The 18,541-nt window shown below is 33.5% G+C and overlaps 2 protein-coding genes across 3 annotated transcripts; both read right to left on the bottom strand.

Moving 5' to 3' along the window:
* Window positions 1-189: 189 nt before the first annotated feature.
* LOC9323289 (squamosa promoter-binding-like protein 6) lies at window positions 190-2,352 on the bottom strand. Of its 2 annotated transcripts, XM_021035888.1 has the most exons (4): window positions 2,199-2,352; window positions 1,344-2,019; window positions 1,111-1,247; window positions 456-1,024 (listed from the first exon to the last, which is right to left on the bottom strand). In XM_021035888.1, the coding sequence occupies exons 2-4, from the start codon at window positions 1,865-1,867 to the stop codon at window positions 456-458; spliced, it is 1,230 nt and encodes a 409-aa protein (XP_020891547.1). In that variant the 5' UTR covers window positions 1,868-2,019; window positions 2,199-2,352. The 2 variants fall into 2 exon arrangements, with proteins under 2 accessions (XP_002887224.1, XP_020891547.1); XM_002887178.2 differs by having other exon boundaries at window positions 190-1,024; window positions 1,344-2,351.
* Window positions 2,353-8,435: 6,083 nt separating this feature from the next.
* On the bottom strand, window positions 8,436-10,176 carry LOC9324768 (protein BIG GRAIN 1-like E). Its single transcript, XM_021010113.1, has one exon. The coding sequence runs from the start codon at window positions 9,690-9,692 to the stop codon at window positions 8,730-8,732; it is 963 nt and encodes a 320-aa protein (XP_020865772.1). The 5' UTR covers window positions 9,693-10,176; the 3' UTR covers window positions 8,436-8,729.
* Window positions 10,177-18,541: the final 8,365 nt, after the last annotated feature.

The following is an 18,541-nucleotide window of genomic DNA, read 5'->3' as shown; positions in this document are numbered from 1 at the left end:
TCTAGGACATAATATTTTTCCAAGGACTTAGCTTGCAACTTTCAACATCCTAACTTCGAATTCGAGAATCTCAGATGACGTGAGTGTACAGAACAAAACAAAACAAAAGTGAAAATTCACTTTTTCAGCGAATATTCACTACAATTATATATACAAATTGTCCGGAAAAAAAAAGAGACTGAAACGCTGTGTAAAAGAAACAGGCATAGATATCTGAAGCAATTTTCTTCAGAACATTATTGACTGATGAATAACAACACAACAGTTACAAATTACAATAATACCTGTAACATGATTTGATCTTCTTCATTCCTCTATCTATTTCACCAATCTAATAATTACCACACCCAAATTAATAAACTAATCAAACCACGCAGGCTTGTCTTGTCCTATAGTGCAGAAAATCTCAAGAAGCTCGAACCGGTTTTAAGGAATAAGAATGTTGTAACCTTTTTTTAAGAGCCAGGGAAATAAAGCTCGTTATATTCCTGCTTCACATCACCAGTGTAATTCCTCTGTTGCTCGATTCTTTGAAGATGTGATGACAGTTGCAGTAGATCAACCGTGGATGGTCCTTTTCCTTTACATGAACTAGAACCAGCAGAATTGGTCTTGCCAGGATCGATCCATAACGGTTCCATTTCATGATAGTCTACTTGTGATGGGTGATTGGGATTTTGGTTTGGTTGGGTGATTGAGAATGTTGTGTTTGGAATTTGAGACAAGTGTTGTTGGGACTGAGCTGACAGAAGAGAGAGAGCACAAGTAGAGCGTGAAACCGCCGTCTCATGTAAGTCCCAAATAGAGGATACTTCCGCTGAATAAATCGCTGGTTTAGATTCATAAGTTCTGCTGCTGTTTTGCCCAATAGCAGGAAACATAGAGCAAGTAGGTTCATCTTTGAAACTCACGAGTCTACTTGCACGGTGGTCGTCGTCATCTATTACTCTGTATAAGAGACTACCAGGAAATGACTCTGGCAATACCAACGATGGATTCTCCAGAAACTTGTTGCCTACTACACCTATTTACACACAGAATGGATTCAAACTTGCACAAGTTTGCTAATTCAATACATCAATGGATAGCGAAAAGACAGAGACTGAGTACCTTGAGAGGTGCGAAGAAGCTTATGGCGCTTACCCGGTAGGAAATAGAATGCAGGTTTTCTTCTTCGTTCATTGTGACCAGCTAATCGCCTTCTGCAACTTCTTTTGCCATCATCAAACTCTGAGAGGAAATGAAACCTGAACAGAAGAAAAAGGTAAAAGAAACAAACAATCAAGATCCATCAAGCATGATATGTTAGTTAAAACGACAACTTGAGAGGAGAAAGAAGAAACCTGCTGCACTGTTGACAAAACCTCTGTTCAAGACCATTAACTACGACCACGGAAGTTTTAGAATGAGCCTCGCAAACTCTATGCCTTTTGTGGTAATCTTTCGAAGAGCTCAGATCCATATTACACCCATACACTTGACACAAGGGATTCTGAGAGCAAAGGTTTGAAGCTCGAGACTTTTTAGCTGGCAGAGCAAAACCTCTAGAGGATGTATCATCATCATTTCCTAAATCCAAAATGCTCCTAAGTTTGAAATCTATCCTATTCAATTCGTGACTAGACAACTTTGAAGAAGAAGATTGGTTCTCTTCCTCTTCCTCTTCAGGAACCACTTTGGTAATAGAAACAGCACTGAATCCATTGGAGTTACCAGCCATGTCAGAAATCAACACATCATCATTATCATTCCTCAATTCATTAGAGAATCTATGTTCAAATCTTCTATTCTCAGCAAAAGAATCAAAAGGTAAAAGAGTTTCATTTGACATGAAAACGCTTCTCCCGTAGCTCCAAGAATCATCCATCACCCAACACTATAATCAAATTCGATAAGTAAATTCAAAAACCCTAAAAGGAGGAAACTTTATTCTTAATTGAGAAAACCCAAGACGACGATTCACTTATTCCTTCGACTGGCACAAAACCCAGATAGAAAATTGACGAAAAGATTCAAACCCTAACAAGAAACAAAGATAAAAATCAATACTTTAATCAAGGAAGCAATCAAACAAGATGATCATCAGTAGAACATATATAATTTAAGACGAGATTTCGAGTATTTCTCTTCCATCTAATGCAATTGAGGTGAACCAAATCATAAAAAGAAGATCGAAGAATAAGAATCAATATACATACTTCCGATTAGAGGAACAGAGAAGAACTGTGTATAGGAAGCAAGCAAAGAGACAGAGATGGAGAAAATATAAGAAAAGTGAAAATGGGGGGAATCGAAGGAATAAGGTGAGAGGTGACGTCGAAGCAGATACTGTTGGGGTCAACATGATTTTCACTGGGCATGGACAAAAAAAACCGGATCCGATACCCGAACTGATATTCGAACCGAAAAAATCGGGTTGGATTAGAGTATTCGGAAATTACCTTATTGGATAGAGTATTGGTCAACCTGTGAATATCGGTTCGGATCGGGGATTATCCGTTACCCATAAATGGGTACCTATAAACCCGAAACTGAAGACATATGTGTTTATATACGTATATAGATATAGTCATATAGTCTTAAATAATAGTGGAAGATGAGCTTATGAGAGATATTTTTTCAGTCATCACCCATCTATCAACTTCCAACAAGGCTACAATCCTACTTCTAATTCTATCTTTTTTTTTTTTCGTCTGAAAGATTATTTATATATCACGGGTGAAATACGTTCTTGGAATACAAAGACTGGCGGGACTTTAACCCCCAGAAACTAAGCCGGCGGAAAAACGAGATATCCCCAGAGTCATAGCCCAAAAGAGGAAAACAGAAGCCCTAAGTTACAGGGAAACATTTGAAAACGATGAAATTACAATCCACAAAAAGCGAAATGAAACACAGCAGCTGGAACTAAGATCTCAAACGAAAAAGACTGCCAAAAGATCTCCCTTACTCCTAGATGAACAAAAGCCAACCACAGTGGATGAACATAATCCGTTAGCAGCTAACGAAACCTCCTATAATGAAGCCAGAGTACCTCCCAAATAAAATAATCCTAGACTTCATATCCGGCAAGACGAAAGCAAATCACAAGAAGACTCGCAAATCTTCCGGAAGCGGCGATGTAGAAACCTACTACAATTTGACGCCTCGATAAAAGTCTTTGATTTGACCAGACCTCGATCAGGTCTTGAGTGTAGAGACAAAAATCCAAACCGATGACACCAAACTCCAAACAAGAAAGGCAACAGATCGAATCGGGGAGCTCACAATAAAGACCACCGAAGAGAGGGAGAGTAAGAATCAACAAATCCAAGGAGAACTAGAGATCCAACCAAAACCATGCCATCAAAACGGGCTATCACCAAAAGCAAAGAACCAGAGATTGTGAGCCACAAAATCTGGACCATACGTCTAAGACGTACACACGATCCGACGAGAAAGGGCCAACAAAGCAACTGCTTCTCAAATGAAGAGCAAGCCAGAGATTGAAACCATCCTAAATTAACCACGACTAAACAACTAAAACAAACCCAAGAGAGACTCCAGCCAAGCGAGACAATGAAAACGAACCGGAGATGAGAAAGGACTGCTGAACAAGCCGTGAAGACTCGCCGGGAAATTCCATCGTCACATCAAAGCAAGATCTTCACCACCAACACCGGATTTAACATATAGAGAACAAAAACCAACAAGACAACAAAAGAAATACATTTGGACCCTCTCACGACAGCAACGGCGAGAAGCGCCGGCCACCGGAGAGGTCAATCTGAAATTTTTTTTTGGGGGTGGCAGCTAGGTTTGAGAGGAAGACGACTATTTTGTTTTTGACCATGACTTCTAATTCTATCTAGTTCAATGTTTTTGATATTTAGATAATCGGATTTATATTTTCATATACATATTCGGATTTCTCTACTCTTAACTTTTAACTATTAATCATTGTGACTTTGGATTGGATTTAGATGTCATGTTTATGTTCTATTCTTTTTATTTGATGTTTTGTGCATGTAAAATGGTTTAAAATTTCGGGTATGGAGACATATTTTGGGTTTATGGGTAATTTTATCTATTTAGACCCGAACCCAATGGGAACCCTAATTTTCGGGTTTTTTTCGGTTTTCATACTTATTACCCAGACCGATCCGAACCCGACGATACCCGAACCGAACCAGAACCGAATATTTAGAAATACCTGAATGGATCGTAAATTTATTACCCATTTAACCCGAACCCGAACGGGTTTTACCCGAATCTAAACGGGTTACCCATATGTCCAGGCCTAATTTCCACTAAACCCATCTTCTTCTCCACTTCTCTCTCTCTCTTTTTCTTCCCTTTTTTTTCATTCTTTAAATTTTGTATTTTTCTGCAGATTTTCAAAAGGTATTGGATATTGTTTCGGTTTAGATTTGGATCCGGAATACCCGAATTATCTGATAAAATTCAAATTACCCGATCCTAGTTATCCAAATTATCCGAATTATCCAAAAATTACCCTATCAAACATGAAATTCTAAATTACACGATCCGAATTGAGCATAAAATTAATAATATGTAATGTAAAGTTTTGGATTAGCGGATCTCCGATTGGGTTTCGGATATTATCCGATCCAAACCGAAATCCGAATCACATTCTATATGAAATCCTATCGAGTTTTACTAAATAACCGAAACCGATTTAAATAAGATTTTTCGGATCGGTTCGAAACCTCGGATTATATGTCCATGCGTACAACTAACTAACAGGAATCAATGTCCAGCCCTACAAAAAAAATATAAGCACATCTAAAATGAATTATATCACTGTTAAAAACACAAATGTTTTGGTTATATACAAACCCGTAATTTTTTTTTTTTTTTTTTGGTAAAATGTGAAGTAAAACCCGTAATTTATTGTGTTTGTTTTTCAAAACAACGGGTAATAGGAACAAGTACGAGTAAATCCTTTTGAATGGCTAGTGTTTTTCGACTGAGTAGTCTATTCATCGAGCTGTTAAAACTTAAAAGCATCTAAAACGTGACACTATTTCGTTTGATCAAGTACACAAATCGAATTTAAAGAAAGAACAAATTGTTGACGTCATGTCTCATTTTCTACCACTAAATCATTACCAATTTACCATTGGTAAAACTAGTTTTAGGTTCATTTAGCTTAGTTAATTATTGATATGCTAAAAGTAACCGAGTAAATTGCATATAGGTTTTTTTGTGGTGATGTACGATTGTTTTCGGAACAATTACACCTAAACAAAATCTTGGTTTAGTCACAAATAACATACAACGAATATGGTGGTATGTATTTCACATTGACGTAGAGACAAGCAACCAAACTGATGTGTTCACAGACTATCTCGAACACATGTATACTTAAATATGACATAAATATGTTGATCACAATCAAAACCAATGAAGATCACAATGAACATCGTCCCCATTGAAAGTTTTACAATTTTGACAAACACGTTTTTTGGTTAAATTATTTGGTTTGTTGGCGGTTTTGATGAGATTGTAAAGATTAAAAAAAAAAAAAGAACAACATGGGAAAAGCCTATTTTATATAGCAACTTGGAAACATTATTATTTTGGCTTAATTTTCTTTTAAAAATCGTTTTAATAAGAATATATATCCAAATTAAGAATGTATTATGTATGTGGGTTTCCTCAAACGAAAAAGAAACTTTGGGGTCGCAAAAGGAATAAATAAAATATTAGAGAATCAGCGAATTGTAGAGATTGGTGGTGGAGAGTGTGTAGGCAAAGCCTTCTGACGATCCCCAAACCTTTTGCTTTATTACAAAATCAACCCCTTTTCTTTTATTTTCTTAAAAATCTTTTTTTTTTTGGTGGGAGCCAGATCATACCTTATTGGCCAACCAACCGCACTTTTCAGGTGATGGAATCTAAAGCTAAGTCCTAATTACTTCATTTTGTTTGTTCTTGTTTGCTGTTGATATTTCTTATGTAAATTACACGTTTATATGATTAGATCGTTTCTCATATATTACAATGTAAAAGTTGTAAGTAAATTCGATCATATACTTTTATGACTTTATGTGTGTCAAAAGACTTGAAAAAGTAAGGAAAAAAAAGAGGAAAAAAAAAAAAAGACTTGAAAAAGTTAAAAATTAAAACAAACGGATATGTGAAAAAAAGAGTTGGTGTTGGTTCCAATTTGCAAAGCCAGGTCCATCAATTTACGTAGCATAGTAAAGGTCTATTTACGGCCCATGGGGGTCTCTTCCATTTTCACGAAAATTCAAAAGATTTTAAAAATACTACTCCATGAATCATGATGTAACAGTCAGTGTGCACCAAAAAGACTGGTCATGATTACTGTCATAGTATTTGAGAACGATGGAAAGTTCAGGTTTTTGAACTTTACATTTTAGATCGAAGACCAGAATTTATTTTTATTCATAGTGGCACCATTAAAAATAGATACAAGAAGAAGAAAAAAACTGAGCCAAATATTTTGTGATCCGAACGAAGTTTTCTTTAACCGAACGACAACATTGGTTTCATACCGAATAAGTGGAATAATAACATTGATTTATACTGAATAAACTGAATTTAGTATAACCGGTCCAATAAATAAAAATTTATTGAAATTTGCATATATGACGTTAATTATTAACTCATCTAACAAAACTCCTAACATACTATTTGTGAGTGTCTTTATTCGCAAGATTAATTATTATATCATTTTACTTTGCATAATTACCTCAACTTTATGATTATCACATGTTTGGACCCTCCACCCACTAGATGATAGGAGAAAGCCATATGTATTACTTATACATTTCATATATCCGACTTTAGTCTATATAGGTGACATGTATCATTGTTTCAACCGTCATGAGTATTTTTCTTTTGTTTCCTTCTTTTTGTTGCCACTACGCATGAGTTCATTGTAGGATTGTACAATTATCTGCTTTGTTTGGTTTATTTTGTAAATTTTTTGTTCTTAAAAAAGTACCTTATCCGATTGAAATACTAATAAGTAAAAAGCATATATATATGGCTAATTACATATGTATAATTACAGTGTTTTTGCGATGAATACAACTCGATATATAATTTTTTAACCAAGCTAGTGTGTGATTGAAGTGGAATTAATATTAATTATCTTTTGTTGGCATGAGACCAAAGACTAATTTTCATTAAATGTATTTCGATCACTGATTAATGTTTTTTTTAAAGTTAAAATTTCAATTTCACAAGATCTTTCAAAGTAAAAAAAAAAAACACAAATCAAAAAGAGTTTAGTCACAATCAAAAAGAGATTTTAGTCGGATATATATCCAACGTACGACCAGCCAATACATCCGAATTATCCTTAGAAAGGCTAGCTATATAGTCGTCTTAATCCAAAAATAAAAAGGCTATATATATAGTACTCCGTATGCCTTAGGCATGCATTAATAAATAAAACTTGAAAAGCAAGCGCAATCTATGCATGACAAAAGCTTTTGGATATCTCTTTTGTCCTTGATTAATTTGTTAATACAATTATCTAAAGCAGTTGATAAATCCTTTTAAGGATAAATCAATCTTCAGCCAAAACACTAATTATACTTTTTCACTTCTATCGAAGCTCTATGACGCAACTCGTGACAGGACAACAAAAAAAACGTCTAGGCATACCGCATACTAGATTAAGTTATTGGGTACTAGTTCTTATAATAATATATTAACGTTTATGAATGATTCTTCAGCAGTGGCTTGCATGCTTAAGCTTGAGGTTCGAAACAACTTGTTTGGACCCGCTAAAAATGATATCCTTATTTTCGGAATAGCATGCGTTCTCGGTTCTCATATGTTTTAGATTATTTTTTTCTCTTAAAAATTATATTTCTCTAGTTATATATAAGTTATTTTTAATTCTTCATGTTTTAGATAGTTCGGCTTCTATATATACACAAAATATTAGAGCTCAAGATTTTTTTTTGTCTGTGTAGATCTTTCTACTTAGGACTTACTTGAAGATTGGTACATCTAATATTATTTATTAAGCTAATAGGAAAAAAATGCAAGTGGAGATCGTTGTTGGTCCCCAATTTTTGTCTCTTTGTCTTTTTCTCATGTTATCGATACAAAATTTAATTTGAGAACTAGTGGCTCCATAAGTTGTAAGACTCGTAACCGACGACAAAAAATGGACTTATAACTAACCAACAAATGTAAAGGAAAAAACAGCCAGCCAAAACTTAACCGGTTAATTACTACAAGAATACAAGTCCAATTCGACAACATATTCGTTGATAATTATGTTTGTTATATCCCAATGTATCAACGGTTTATATATATGGTCCGTAACATATAGCTCAGTTTTTTTTCCGGTCGGTGAATTTAGCTCAATAATATGTAAGTGACAAACTTTTTCAACAAATCTTTGATTTCTACTGAAATAAAAATGGTTTTACCACGTACTCTAATAACTAAAATATTAACAATATTGTACAAAATATAGTTTACAAGGAAAAAACGTAAAGAGATGGAAACAAAAAAACAATGTGATAGACAAGAAATCTAGGTATTTATCAAATCTACCTCAATCTCATACAGAAAAAAAAAAATTCATTAAAGCTTCCACAAACAAATCCAAGAAACCCAAAAGAATTACATATAACTGAAGAACAATCAGACAAGAACAAATCTGAAAAAACAATTTGTTTTATGGGTGTTATTACCAAGATCTGATGGAGTTTATGACACTCAGAGAGTTTTGATTATATATGAGTGTTGTTGATGTTAGCTACATTGGTAGTCTCGTAGACTGGCAAGCCTCCACGAGACAATTCGTAGTTTTGCAACTCGAAGAGATCAGAACTTGAATCACTCTCCATTCCATCATCATTTCCCTCTCTCTTTATTCTCCTATCATCATCGTCATCATCAGCCCAAATCCTCTGATTCTCCGAGAGGCTCTCCATCACCTTGAGTTTCTCGTCCAGCCAAGAGAACTCTTTGTTGGTCTTCTTTTCCTCTTCTCCCACTTGTTTTGTGGCAGAAGTGTAGTTCAAGAACTGCTTGTAGTTCTTGGTGGGAGTGTTCAAATAAGGAGGAGGAGTTCTGAAACCCGAGCTTGAAGACGACATCAGAGATTTTGATGATGATGATGCCGTGGTGGTGGTGGTGATTGAATTCGATCTGCTTGAGCTCAAGAAATGGCTGATACTGCTTCTCCTCCTCCTCCTCATCCATCCTCCTCCAGGGATCTCCTCTTCCACTTCTGGATCCGTTGGCTTTGTCTTTGACTTTGACTTTGATTTGTTCTTCTTCGAACTTGCTTGATGGAACAAGGAGTTCAAGAAGCTGGCGATTTTCCCACCTGGTGAGCTCGGTTGCTTGTGTCTCACGTTACCAAGTCTCTCCTTGATTGTTGTAACTTCGTGCTTCTCATGATGATCTTGTTGAAGATGGTGCACTTGTTCTGAGCATCTGATAGGCAAATCCAAGCTGATTCTTCTTCCTCCTCCTCCTAATATTCCCCATCGCCTAGGATTCTCCTCTCTCGCTCCGTTATAGCCATACTTTTGTGTAGGTCTATGGTCACCAGAGGAGGCTTCATTGTAGCCGAAGTACACTGCGGCCTCAAACACGTCAAGCTCTTCGGAATTGCGCTTGTTGGTCAAAGATATTCTCCTCGAGAGCTTATCTGGCTCTGCTGATGAGATCCCTTTCATGGACATTATATTTTTACGGTTTGAGAATCGGATACTTGGATGATCCAAGAGTATCTCTTTCTATGCTTGATTTGCGGGGAATGAGGAACAAGTTGCTAAGGAATGATATAATGAATATAAGGTGTTTAGGTTTTATATAACAATTGATGTGATATGTAACTCCTTCATTATTAAATAAAGTCGTAGTATGTGAATATACGGGTCGTAAACGTATCATTCGATACTCATATATACGTTGATAATAGTGGATTACGATTGTTTTATATTTTTTGGATTAAATGTTTTGAATGCATGCTGTGAATTTTAGAAAATTTGGAGGGACACAAGTCATAAGAGTTTGTGTGACCCACTAAATGCGTGGGTGAAGAACTTAATTGTAGGAGAAGGTGGGCTCATTTGATTTTTATGAGCTTTCTGATAAGGTGTAGGAAATTTAATTGACTGTATTTATGATAATGTGGACCTATCGTCTCTTGTTGCCTTGGATTCCAACTTTGAGTGTTTTTTTTGGATTTAATATTGTCGTTCATTTTTGAAAATCTTTATGCTTATGTACATCAAACCACACACAACCCATGACCTCATTAAATTTGCATAGATGAATATATATACACACACGTATGTATGTATTTAAAGATATGTTAATTAGTTGAATGGTGACTCGGAATCGACGTATGTTTGATTGTTCCATGAACGTTAGGTTAAGGCAGTTTGCATTGCCTGATTCTGATTGCCATTGACACAATGTGCAAAACATGAAAAACTACCGTACGCAACACAACTTGTTCCGTGTGTTTATGTGTCCGATTTATATTATTAGCATCTCTTTGAAGAACAAATTTACTTTTTGAAAAGATAAACATTACATGAAAATATTCTTTATCAATTAAAAGAAATTTTATGTTAAAGCACCTTTAGTCCCGTGGTTAAGAGTTTAAAGTCTTCTATATTAGATCAGGGGGTCGATTCCCAAAAAACGCAATTTTTTGCTAGATTATTGATGCAAAACTTATCGGAAGTTATAAAACTTTGTAAGCAAAGTCGTGCGTTATGGTCTCGTATATTGTGGAAAGAGCATGTCCAACGGATGTTGTGGGGAGAGCATGTCGATCAGATATTTGATATTTCAATGGTAATTTCAATTGTAGACTTGTAGTATAATTTAGTGAGTTATGTGTTTGTGCCATTAATTATCATTTGTTGAAGAGCTTCGAAGTCACTCCTCCATGACATTTAAATCTTTAATCATTAATTATGTAAATCAAGCTAAATGATATTTTTTATAATCACTCTCATAAGCGTACATATTTACTACTTCGAATAGTCTTCTTATAGATATAATTTTTATTTTAGAGATGCGTTGGGCAGAAATAGTAAATTAGAAACAAACTGATATTGTTGTTTATATATTGGTATAAATCACTTTACAATAAATGTCTGTAATATATGGTTTAAATTTATGAGATATACTAATATGAACATGAATAAAGTTGATTTTAAATTTACTTAATATAAACATATATAAACTTGATTTTAAATGGGCAATTGACAAAAATAGCCCCAAAAAAGTTTGTTTTTCCAAAATTAGCACAATATTTCTAAAATTCCACAAATAGCACCCTAAACTTTAATTAAATAGAAAATAAGAGCAAACACTAACCTAATATTAAATTTAATCAAAATTTCTTTTAAATGGTAGAAATATATACCCTAAATTGGAATGAGGGAACCCAAATATAATCCCACAAACTAATATTAAAATGAATCAAAATCTCTTTTTTAAATGGTGGAAATATATACCCTAAATTGGAATTAATGAACCCAAACATAATAACAAAAATTCAATATTAAAATGAATCAATATCTCTTTTACATGGTGGAAATATATACCCTAAATTGGAAATAAAGAACCCAAATATAATATTTTAAATTTATTTCTAATTTATTTTGCTTGAATAGTTTTTATATAAAAATTGTGATATTATTGGTAAAAATAAACTAATGATAATAATTATAGAACAAAAACTTAATAGTTAATCAACTAATGCTATTTTTGAAAGTTTATGGAGTGTGTGCTATAATTGTCCATAAAACTTGTTTTAGTGCTATTTTGGGGAATTTATCATTTTAAATTTACTAATATGAACATAAACCCAAAAAAAAACAACGTGATTTAAATTTACTACTAGTTCATCAATTTCCAATTAAATTATTTACTAAATGGATTATGCTACTTAAAGCTAGATGAGCAGGAGAAATTGAGACATGACACTCAAGTCAGATCTGACTTTACAGTGGTGCAAACAGTTCACTTGGTCAGTTAGCGAGTTTCTAATACTATCTTATCCATATTGTTTTCTGAGAAGATCATTGTCAAGGAAATAGTTTTTCTTGACGTAAAATTAATTGTTCTAGTGGTTAGCTTAGATAGAGGAAAATAAATGAGAAGAAATAAAAATATTTTCAATTAGTTTATTTTTTTTGCCAGTCAAAAAATATTTGTTGTCCACCAAATTCTTCTCGATTCTTCTACTTTTAGGAGAAACAAATGAAAAGATTCATCCTGTAAATACATAGGATGTGACTGTTAGCATCTTATAGAAGAAAAATAAAGAGAAGAATTACAATTGGGAAAAATGTCGTTAAAATCCCCAACTTATTCAAAACGTTGATTTAAATCCTCAACTCATGACGAAACAAAATAAATATCAAACTTATGTTGACTTTCCAAATAAATATTAAACTTTTGTTAACTTTCCAAATAAACACAAACTTTCATTGACTTTCCAAATAAATATCAAACTTCCGTTGACCTGATCATATTAGGTACGACGTTAAGTGAGTTACTAAATTCTCAACTCATGACAAAACGAAATAAATATCAAACTTATGTTGACTTTCCAAATAAATATCAAACTTATGTTGACTTTCCAAATAAATATCAAACTTCCGTTGACCTGGCCATATTAGGTACGACGTTAAATGAGTTAATAGATCTCGTAAACGGAGGTAATTTTCTGTTAGCATATATGTTAATTGATAACGACATTGTTTCATATAACAACAAAACGACGTCGTTTTGTCGTAACGATTGAATTAAATCCCTAAAGTCAATCTTAGATCCCCAAATCGAGCAAAATCCCTAACCCTAAATAGAGTATGATTTGAAACTCGGGATTTTATTGAACAGTTAATACAAAACAACGTCGTTTTATGTTTAGAAGGAATACTTGTTAGTTTTTTGATCAACAAACGAACTCTGTTTTAACAGAGTATGAAGAACAAAACCAAAATGAAAAATAGAATATGAAGAAACTTGATTTTTATTGATAAGAGAAAATGTATTACAAACAATGATGTTATTGAGTTTGACTCGATCTACTTATACAACACGAAACAGCGTATACGTACATGTGTTAATCGAAAAGACACAACTTTACGAACAGACACAACTATACGTACGTACATTCGTGACTCTTACGTAAATAACTAACTTATAGGAATACGATTTTAGGTTATATGACTTAGATGAGATTTGATTATAGTTCAACAATACTGTCATTTTTAATTAGCGGATCTGTTAATAGAAAATTAATCCCGTTAACATTGTCTGTTAACTCACTTAACGTCATGCCTAATATGGCCAAGTCAATGAAAGTTTGGTGTTTATTTGGAAAGTCAACATAAGTTTAATATTTATTTGGAAAGTCAACATAAGTTTGATATTTATTTCGTTTCGTCGTGAGTTGAGGATTTAAATCAACGTTTTGAATAAGTTGGGGATTTTAATGACATTTTTCCCAATTACAATTCTTCTATTTTCTTCTAAAAGTTAACCAGTCAAATAAAATTTGAAAGAATTGTTTTCTTCCCAATTCATCTCAAAAGTAACATAAAAAAGATTAAAACTTCCTACTACAATTATATAGTAGAAATAATTCTTCTACATTTTAATTTTATTTTCTTCTCTTTTTTTCTACCTTTTTTCTTCTCTTTTTTTTTTTAACTTTAACGAGTCACACCCATAATAAAAAAAAATTTCTTCCAACTTTCATTTTTCTTTTCTTCTAAATTCTTCTCATTCATTTTCTTCCTTTTTCTTCTAATTAATTACTCTCAGTTACACCCTATAAGTAAGGATATAAACCAAATCACACTAGTTTGATCCGGAGTTTGAAAGGGATTCCAACCCATTACCTTTCTACAAATTTTTAGGGCTCAAAATTTTTAGTCTAATCTAGAATCCACTTTAATTTGGCTGGATATTATAAATCATGAATCAAACGTTAGCTCATGAAACTGAAGTTTGAGAAGATTAGTCCGCAAAATAAATAAATAAAAACTAATCGGTTTTTATCTTTAAAATCTAGATATTTTCAAGTCAGAAAATTGTTGGTTCCATCCTCTTTATCCAAGATTCGAACATAATCAAACCTTTTAAAATATAAAGAATGTCCGGGGTTTAGAAGGTTATAAATCAAGATTATGATGTCTTTATGTATAACCTTTTAGCAACTATATTTAGTATTAACAGAAAAAAAAATCAGAACTACCGAGAAATATAAAGAAAAGTAGGCAAGGTCACGTTGTATAGATTCCATATTAAATGGTTACAAAGGCAAAACATAGACATGACACGAATATTAAGTAGTGGTTAACATGAGATTCGAGCCCACTCGTGCGGTGACAATCCAAGGGAGATGACACGTGATATGGTTTTGGTGTACCGTTGTACAACTACAAAGACATAACTAGAAATTAAAAGGGTTTTTGTCTTGGGGTGTAGAAGTTGAAAATGATACGTTAAGAACACTTGAGCCCCCGGTATTGAAAATTGACAGTTCCATCTACATCTCAGTCATACCTAACCAATCCCTAATATGCAATCACATTTTCAAATACTGAAACAAATTTGGATTTCAATTAAAGCAGCCAAGTATTTAATTAGTTTATATTCCAAAGTTACGTAGCCTAATATGGGTCAAAGTTAATATGAAAGATAATCTATTATCTTTGACAAATGAAAATTTAAAGTAACCTACGACTTGGTCATCTCCCCCTTAAAAACTCCCCAAAGTCGTCCGGTAGTGCTACTGACACTTCGATGGCCTGGTCATTATATATAATTATATATACTCTTTTCATTTCATATTACTTGTCACCTGTAGATTACGACTACTAAACACTTTGTTGTCAAATTAGTTATACTTACACAATGCACATCAAATTATTGGATTTTGAGATGACATTTGTAATATTCAATTGAAAGTGAAATGAGTGAATATAATTTAAATAATTCAAAACTGTATAATGACTTCGCTGGACGATACATACCATCATAATCGTATACATATATGTTATATAAACGATTAACTTTATCCAAATAAATTATCGCCCCATGCTATGATTGTCAAGTCAAAATCTAAAATTTGGAGGAACTGGTGAAGGAGACAAAAGAGGGAAATGAGTGTGTAAGATAGCTTTCTTTTGTTTTGAACCTCACCATTCTTAAAGTTGCTTCTTATGGCTATACTTCTCTCACCAGTCCCATCTCTTTCTATCAAACACTTCCCATGTGTGATCTCATCTTCCTCCTTTGGATATTATCCTCTCCAATTGCGAAACAATTAAGTAAATAAGGAACAGTCATTTGTCGATGCACCCCAAAACGAAAAAAAAAAATTATGGAGAACAAGATAAGTTATAATTGGGCCCATTTAGCCCAATAAGTTTATCGTATTTGGTCACAATGGGCCTCAATGTTTGGCCCCACAAATGACAACTCTAAGAACTCAACAATGCCCTACTTTTTTGAGACAACACAGTGTGGTAGGCCTTGAAAGATATGACAACTTTCATACATCACAATTCACAATTCACAATTCACAATTCACATATATACTCTATATTAATTTAATATATCTCATATGTAAAATCAGACAACATGAATACCATGGATCCACTATAAGTATATTCTTGTAGAGTTATGAAAATATTTTAAGCTTGTTGACACATTGTAAATTTTGGTCACTCTGGCGTTTGGAAGAAAAAAACTCAAATAACTTGCTTAAAATGACATAATTTTGGCAATATTTGCAGAAAAAACAGGTGACAAGACCATAAGTCAAGAAAATATTTTTTCGTAGATGATTTTTAACAAACAGTGTGGATCTTGTATAAATTACGTATTATGTTTAAAAAAATAGCATGTCATATTTTTATATAATGTGTTACCAAAAATTTTTAGCGTGTCCTCCAAAATATTAATATGAAATTTGGAAATTTCTGTCACACTAATAAAGATTTTTCAAATAAATCAAAATGAAAGTCATTTTGGAATTTGTTTTGTATGTAATAAGGCCACATAGTGTATATTCCCTAATAAGATTCCTGCAATATTTGTATTATTACTATGGAATTTCACTACATAATTATAAATCTTTCAAATCTAGAAGAGTTTGTCTCATGCTATTAAGTATTAATAAAAAATATCAAAATATAAAAATTTTAAAACTAGAAGCACAAGTAAAAAAAATATAATCTCCAAATCTAAAGTGAAATCAAAAGACAAAAAAAATGAGTACGCGAAAAATGAGTATGCTTTTGTAGAGAAACTTATTGTTGTTAAATGAGTATGCTTTCGATCCAAAAAAAAATGAGTATGCAAGTTTATTTGGTGATGAGGACTTCGAATCCATGCTCATCCGAGAGGAGGATGAGAAAATGATCCAAGCAAAAACATACCAAGACATGTTCCGATGAACTAATTTCCCGAGTCAGTTTGGACGATAAAGATCTAATAGCGATCAAAGGAGGATTTCAGCCCATTTAAGCCCAAGACCCATAAGCCTTGATCGATCCTGATTTTCCAAAACACAAGGGAGTCATGAAGAACCACGAGCCTAGGAAGACCAACATGTATCCGCCCAAAATCGAAGACACAAGTGCACGGTAAAAATCCTTACTCGATAGCATGTGCAGGGCCCGAGCCACCTTGGCATGTATTTTTGGGCATCTTAAGAGTAGAGATCCTACTAGGCCTGGGAATTGGACCCGATCGGTTTATTCGGATTCGGTTTCTCGGTTTTCCGGTTATTTCGGAATTTGAATGCTATTCCGAAACTAACCGACTAAGATTTCGGTTCGGTTCGGTTCGGACACGGTTATCTCGGTTTTTGCAATTTGGTTATTTCGGTTTAGTTGTTTTGGGCCAAAAATGGGATGTCTGTTTTTTTTTGTGGAATTAAGTGTTGGGCCAAAAATGGGCTGTCTGTTTTTTTTTTGTGGAATTAAGTGTTGGGCTTTCTCTAAAAAAAACATAATTGGGGACAAATAAAAAAAAAAAACAAAGAAAAAGAAGATTTTGTGTCGAGAAGAAATCGACGAAGCAACAACGACCGACGAACTGATGACTGGAGACACCGGCGGCGAGATCTGTAAGGTGGAGCTCGTGTATAGATCTGAAAGGCGAAGAAGATGATGATGTTCAAAGATGGTGAATCGAAGAAAAAGATGTTGGTGATGGATCAAAGAAGAAGAAGCTGTTGAGTAATAGATCGAAGAAGAAGTTGAAGAAGAAGATGATGAGTGATTGATGAATCGAAAAAGAGAAAGAAGATTGAAGAAGAAAAGGAAGATAAAGATGATGATGAATCGAAAAAGAGAAAGAAGAAGAAGAATAAAATGAGTAATCGAAGAAGATTATGAAGAAGAAGAGCGGCTAAGGCATTATTAGGTTAGGGTTTCTGTATTTCGGTTAACCGTTCGGTTTGCTCGAACCGAACCGAAATTTTTGGTTAACCGAACTAAATTAAAACCCTTTCCGATCGGTTTAACTCAATTAAGTGGAACCGAACCGATTTGTCCAAATCTCGGTTTGGTTCGGTTCGGACAAATCGGTTCGGTTCAAAATCCCAGGCCTAGATCCTACCCAAACACAACAGGATTCGCCTGATGCCACCAAATCAACTCGAGGGGCATTTAAGGAAACTCGCTCGTCAAACCCCTTAATCTAACAACGCTTGTTTCTTCATGATTTCTAGACACTCTAGATCCTCTATGAGGGTTATAAAAAAAGAATAGTACAAGAAATCACTTGTTCCATATACAAAGGAGATCATACTTTTCTATTTATGACCTCTTTTACACATTGTCATTAACTTCTTCTTTTCTTTTTAATTAAAGCTGATTGAGAGAGCTTCCCCTACACACATCATTTGGATGCACAAGGCCAACCCCAACGTCTCCATTCAATTTGAACCATCCTTTGCATTTATTCTTGATTTATTTGTTTCCATCTTGTGATTTTTAGACCATTACCTAGTTGAGTCCAAAATTTATAAAAGTTCATTATTCTCCACTGTAAAAGTACATATTCTTTAATTTATTGAATCAAATTGGAGTTAACATGCCTTTTAAGCTCAAATGCTTGTTCTATGTATCAATTGGTGTGTTGTAAGTTTTGCTGAATTTGGTTGAATTTAGTTGAATCTAACGATTTTTTTTTGTAAGTTGTTGAATTTAACTGAATTTGATAGTTTTTTTAGATAGCAAATAGTATTAGCGGAAATGTTGAATCTAATTGAGGCCTTGAATGGCTGCAGTTTTTGGATTATGATTTTTCAAAAATCCAATAGTCACTCATTCATGATTCTACAAAAAAGTAGATTTTCTAAAAAATAGAAAAGCAGATTTTAAGAGATTTTATCTATTTTTTCATAGAATCCAAAAACCAAGTTTTGTAGGTCTTCTAACAATTTACGTCACATTTTTTTTTTCAGTTTTTTTTTATTATTATTTTAAGTATGCTATTTTTACTATTTACCAATTCATTCAAAACTAAAACCCTTTTCTAT

This window comes from Arabidopsis lyrata, assembly GCF_000004255.2.
Source record: "Arabidopsis lyrata subsp. lyrata unplaced genomic scaffold ARALYscaffold_2, whole genome shotgun sequence".
In the NCBI taxonomy this organism is placed as follows: Eukaryota; Viridiplantae; Streptophyta; class Magnoliopsida; order Brassicales; family Brassicaceae; genus Arabidopsis; species Arabidopsis lyrata.
Note: the sequence above shows the minus strand (reverse complement) of the source record. Positions and strands in the feature narration are given on the sequence as shown.